The 5,000-nt window shown below is 51.6% G+C and overlaps 1 protein-coding gene across 1 annotated transcript in view; it reads right to left on the bottom strand.

Annotated features, from left to right (window-relative positions):
* itga8 (integrin, alpha 8) overlaps positions 1-5,000 on the bottom strand; it is a gene marked incomplete at its 5' end in the record, with an annotated part of 105,030 nt that overhangs the window by 34,637 nt on the left and 65,393 nt on the right. The window contains 3 exons of the mRNA XM_083649652.1: positions 1,010-1,115; positions 1,774-1,854; positions 2,772-2,851. Coding sequence (XP_083505778.1) covers positions 1,010-1,115; positions 1,774-1,854; positions 2,772-2,851 — 267 coding nt within the window. The remainder of the gene's footprint in view (positions 1-1,009; positions 1,116-1,773; positions 1,855-2,771; positions 2,852-5,000) is intronic.

Raw genomic sequence — 5,000 nt, forward strand, 5'->3', positions numbered from 1 at the left:
GCTGGCGATGCGGGATTGCAAATTTACATAATAGATTACAGGTGGAACACACTTTGAAACACGCAGCATAAATATGACCAGAATCGCAAAAGCTTCTCTCAACCAAAACTCCAAGAAGCGAGCGAGTCCATCCCGACTTCCTCAAACAGCGGCCGCGCAGCCACAGGCACAGGACAGCAGCAAAGCACTGAGACTGGTGACAAGCTTGTGACGGCCGCTGCAGCCAAGAAGAACGCCCACGGAGGGAGGAGTTGAAGCAACTCTCCCTCTCGCTCTCTCCCTCTCTCTCTCTCTCTCTCTCGCTCTCTCTCTCTCCCTCCCTCTCTCTCTCTCTCTCTCTCCCTCTCCCCCTCTCACTAGGATTAAACCTAGTGCGTCTCCCTCCCGAGAGGGAGGGAGAGAGAGAGAGAGGGAGGGAGAGCGAGAGGGAGGGAGAGAGAGAGAGAGAGAGAGAGAGAGGGAGGGAGAGCGAGAGGAAGGGAGAGAGAGAGAGAGAGAGCGAGAGGGGGAGGGAGAGAGAGAGAGAGAGAGCCAAAAATGAATGGTTAAAGTGACTATCGAATTTCACAAAAAGCCGTTTATCTCTGAATATTTTTTCTGACGCTAAAACCATGCTGTATTCAACTGCTAATGCTTACATAACTACTAACTCTACAAACTAACTCTTTTAGACAGAGAAAGCACACATTCTATTAGTTCTTTTGAGATATTGTGTGTTCACAAAATCTTAGCAGAAAAGAATCCTCGGGTCTTGAAAGATGAGCCAGAATCCTCAAAAAACCCCTCTGGCAGAAGCTAACTACAGTAAAAAAAAAAACGTCTGGCAGTGAATGTGTTAACAGGCGAGGCTGTTCACGCCACCCGCGCGCGTGTCACGCTGAAGCCTCGCCGAAGCCACGCTCACGCCTTGCTCAAGCGATCGTTCAGGATTCACGCCTATTTTCCAAGCGTGAGGTGTCAAGCCATGCATGAAGTCAATGGGAGTTGTGGATGGGTGTTCTGTGTTTACCTCATAGATGTGTGTTACTTGTGGTCCCACATCATCCTCTTTGACGGGCTTCTCTTTGGGCTCCCAGCGAGGGAACGGCAGCACCACCTGGGACGGATGAGACACCCTGGAGAGAGGAGAAATAGTCTTTGTAACACGTTTTTGTAAAACGACTCTCAATAATGACTCGTTTGTCTGAAAAGCATCACATGATCTGCATCACATGATCTGCATCACATGACATAATTTCCTCTGGAGGAAAAGTTAGGACCGAAGAATTCAAGGCAAAATCTTCCATGTGCTCTATTCCTATCGGTGCTCCTCATCTTCATCCCAGATCCTGTTCTGTTTGTGTTCATAACCGACCCAACCCAAACCATGCCAGGCTAGGCTCCAAGCTTTCAAGTGTTGAGTGTGTTTGTGTGTGCATGTGTATGTGTATGTGTGCGTATTAGAGGGCATGTATGCACCCATGTGTGTTTGTGTGTGTGTGTGTGTGTGTGTGTGTGTGTGTGTGTGTGTGTGTGTGTGTCAAAGGGCCAGACCTAATCCCATGTGCACATCATTAGTTCAAATCTATTTCTAGAAGCATGTTTCCGTGCTGTGTCCCATCTGCACACACGTAAACGCACACATCTGCACACACGTAAACGGACCCACACATTGAAACATTACGACAGGAACAACAGAGAGCACGAAGTTGAGGCTGCAGAAACCTGACCCACTGTATCGTCGAGAGACACAACAACAAAGAAACAATGTCATCGCAAAGGTGCTTGACTCACCCGCGAAGATCGAGCTGAGCTCGGGCAGTGATGGACAGATTCAAGCTGACTGGATTGCTGTCCGAGTTATCTTTGTTGGAGCTGTGGAGAGACACACGGGGGGGATTTTCTATGAAATACTGTATAAGGCAGTGGTTCTCAAAGTGGGGTGCGGGGACGCCCAGGGGTCCTTGAGGGGGTTCCAGGGGGTCCCCAGCAGGAAAGGAGAATAATTTATTTTCACTATAATTCATCCATAAGTAACACAATGACAGAATGTAGGACTACTTTGGTCATGGGTTTCATACACTTTCTGTAATAAAACATAAAAGCAAAAATCTTATCAGATGAGGGACCCTGGGATAAATCTTATCAAATGGGGGTCCATAGTCTAATTTGTGTCAGTTTAGGGGCCCTTCATGTGAAAAAGTTTGAGAACCACTGGTACAGTAGGCCTATAGAGAGTTTAAACTTGACAACAGAAACATTGTAAATGGACCATATAGCTTACTGTATGTCCCGTTGCAGTGTTTGCTAATACAGTACAATACTGTGGCTTGACAGGAAATAAACTAGGGGCCAAACTGTTCCCGAGCAACAGAATGCCAGTGAAACGGTCTAAAAGGCATACAACTAAACACAGGATGCACTACTAACAGGGATGCAACATGGCTGCTACAAAGTACAGTAACCTCTGTTGGGAGCCATGATGTTACAGTATGAAGTGAATAAATGCATGTAATTATGTTGAGTAAACTCAAAGGACAATGTCCCAGGCAGAGGGGTTGTCTGTGTCTAGTGATGTGAAATATCAAAATCAACATGATGTTGATGCAAACAGGTGAACATGTTGTGTTGAGCTTGTCTCTTCTCCAGAGTTCCTCTAGGCGTCTGTCTCGTCCTGTCTCTGTGGTTTGGACACGACTCTTATTTACATGGTAGAAGACAATCAGTCCTTTGTGTGTGTGCGTGTGTGTGTGCGTGTGTGTGTGTGTCTGCATGTGTGTACTGTGTGTCACCTGTGGATCTGTAGCTCGAAGCTAATCTTTGGTCCGGCGTCTTCCAGCCTCTGGACAGAAAACCGCAGACCGACAGACAACTGGGACAAAATGAGAAAAAAGACAGCGAATGAGTCAATGCCATGAAAAAAAGAGGGATGTGGGGAACAAATGATGGGGTGAGAGAGAGGAGAGGAGGAGAGGACAGGCAGAGAGAGACAGGGGAGAGAAGGAGAGGACAGGCAGAGAGAGACAGGGGAGAGAAGGAGAGGACAGGCAGAGAGAGACAGGGGAGAGAAGGAGAGGACAGGCAGAGAGAGACAGGGGAGAGAAGGAGAGGACAGGCAGAGAGAGACAGAGGAGAGAAGGAGAGGACAGGCAGAGAGAGACAGGGGAGAGAAGGAGAGGACAGGCAGAGAGAGACAGGGGAGAGAAGGAGAGGACAGGCAGAGAGAGACAGAGGAGAGAAGGAGAGGACAGGCAGAGAGAGACAGGGGAGAGAAGGAGAGGACAGGCAGAGAGAGACAGGGGAGAGAAGGAGAGGACAGGCAGAGAGAGACAGAGGAGAGAAGGAGAGGACAGGCAGAGAGAGACAGGGGAGAGAAGGAGAGGACAGGCAGAGAGAGACAGGGGAGAGAAGGAGAGGACAGGCAGAGAGAGACAGGGGAGAGAAGGAGAGGACAGGCAGAGAGAGACAGGGGAGAGAAGGAGAGGACAGGCAGAGAGAGACAGGGGAGAGAAGGAGAGGACAGGCAGAGAGAGACAGGGGAGAGAAGGAGAGGACAGGCAGAGAGAGACAGGGGAGAGAAGGAGAGGACAGGCAGAGAGAGACAGGGGAGAGAAGGAGAGGACAGGCAGAGAGAGACAGAGGAGAGAAGGAGAGGACAGGCAGAGAGAGACAGGGGAGAGAAGGAGAGGACAGGCAGAGAGAGACAGAGGAGAGAAGGAGAGGACAGGCAGAGAGAGACAGAGGAGAGAAGGAGAGGACAGGCAGAGAGAGACAGGGGAGAGAAGGAGAGGACAGGCAGAGAGAGACAGGGGAGAGAAGGAGAGGACAGGCAGAGAGAGACAGAGGAGAGAAGGAGAGGACAGGCAGAGAGAGACAGGGGAGAGAAGGAGAGGACAGGCAGAGAGAGACAGGGGAGAGAAGGAGAGGACAGGCAGAGAGAGACAGGGGAGAGAAGGAGAGGACAGGCAGAGAGAGACAGGGGAGAGAAGGAGAGGACAGGCAGAGAGAGACAGGGGAGAGAAGGAGAGGACAGGCAGAGAGAGACAGGGGAGAGAAGGAGAGGACAGGCAGAGAGAGACAGGGGAGAGAAGGAGAGGACAGGCAGAGAGAGACAGAGGAGAGAAGGAGAGGACAGGCAGAGAGAGACAGAGGAGAGAAGGAGAGGACAGGCAGAGAGAGACAGAGGAGAGAAGGAGAGGACAGGCAGAGAGAGACAGAGGAGAGAAGGAGAGGACAGGCAGAGAGAGACAGGGGAGAGAAGGAGAGGACAGGCAGAGAGAGACAGGGGAGAGAAGGAGAGGACAGGCAGAGAGAGACAGGGGAGAGAAGGAGAGGACAGGCAGAGAGAGACAGAGGAGAGAAGGAGAGGACAGGCAGAGAGAGACAGGGGAGAGAAGGAGAGGACAGGCAGAGAGAGACAGGGGAGAGAAGGAGAGGACAGGCAGAGAGAGACAGGGGAGAGAAGGAGAGGACAGGCAGAGAGAGACAGGGGAGAGAAGGAGAGGACAGGCAGAGAGAGACAGGGGAGAGAAGGAGAGGACAGGCAGAGAGAGACAGGGGAGAGAAGGAGAGGACAGGCAGAGAGAGACAGAGGAGAGAAGGAGAGGACAGGCAGAGAGAGACAGGGGAGAGAAGGAGAGGACAGGCAGATGACAGGGGAGAGAAGGAGAGGACAGGCAGAGAGAGACAGGGGAGAGAAGGAGAGGACAGGCAGAGAGAGACAGGGGAGAGAAGGAGAGGACAGGCAGAGAGAGACAGAGGAGAGAAGGAGAGGACAGGCAGAGAGAGACAGGGGAGAGAAGGAGAGGACAGGCAGAGAGAGACAGGGGAGAGAAGGAGAGGACAGGCAGAGAGAGACAGGGGAGAGAAGGAGAGGACAGGCAGAGAGAGACAGGGGAGAGAAGGAGAGGACAGGCAGAGAGAGACAGGGGAGAGAAGGAGAGGACAGGCAGAGAGAGACAGGGGAGAGAAGGAGAGGACAGGCAGAGAGAGACAGAGGAGAGAAGGAGAGGACAGGCAGA

The sequence above is a fragment of the Poromitra crassiceps genome (genome assembly GCF_964638095.1).
Source record: "Poromitra crassiceps genome assembly, chromosome: 1".
In the NCBI taxonomy this organism is placed as follows: domain Eukaryota; kingdom Metazoa; phylum Chordata; class Actinopteri; order Beryciformes; family Melamphaidae; genus Poromitra; species Poromitra crassiceps.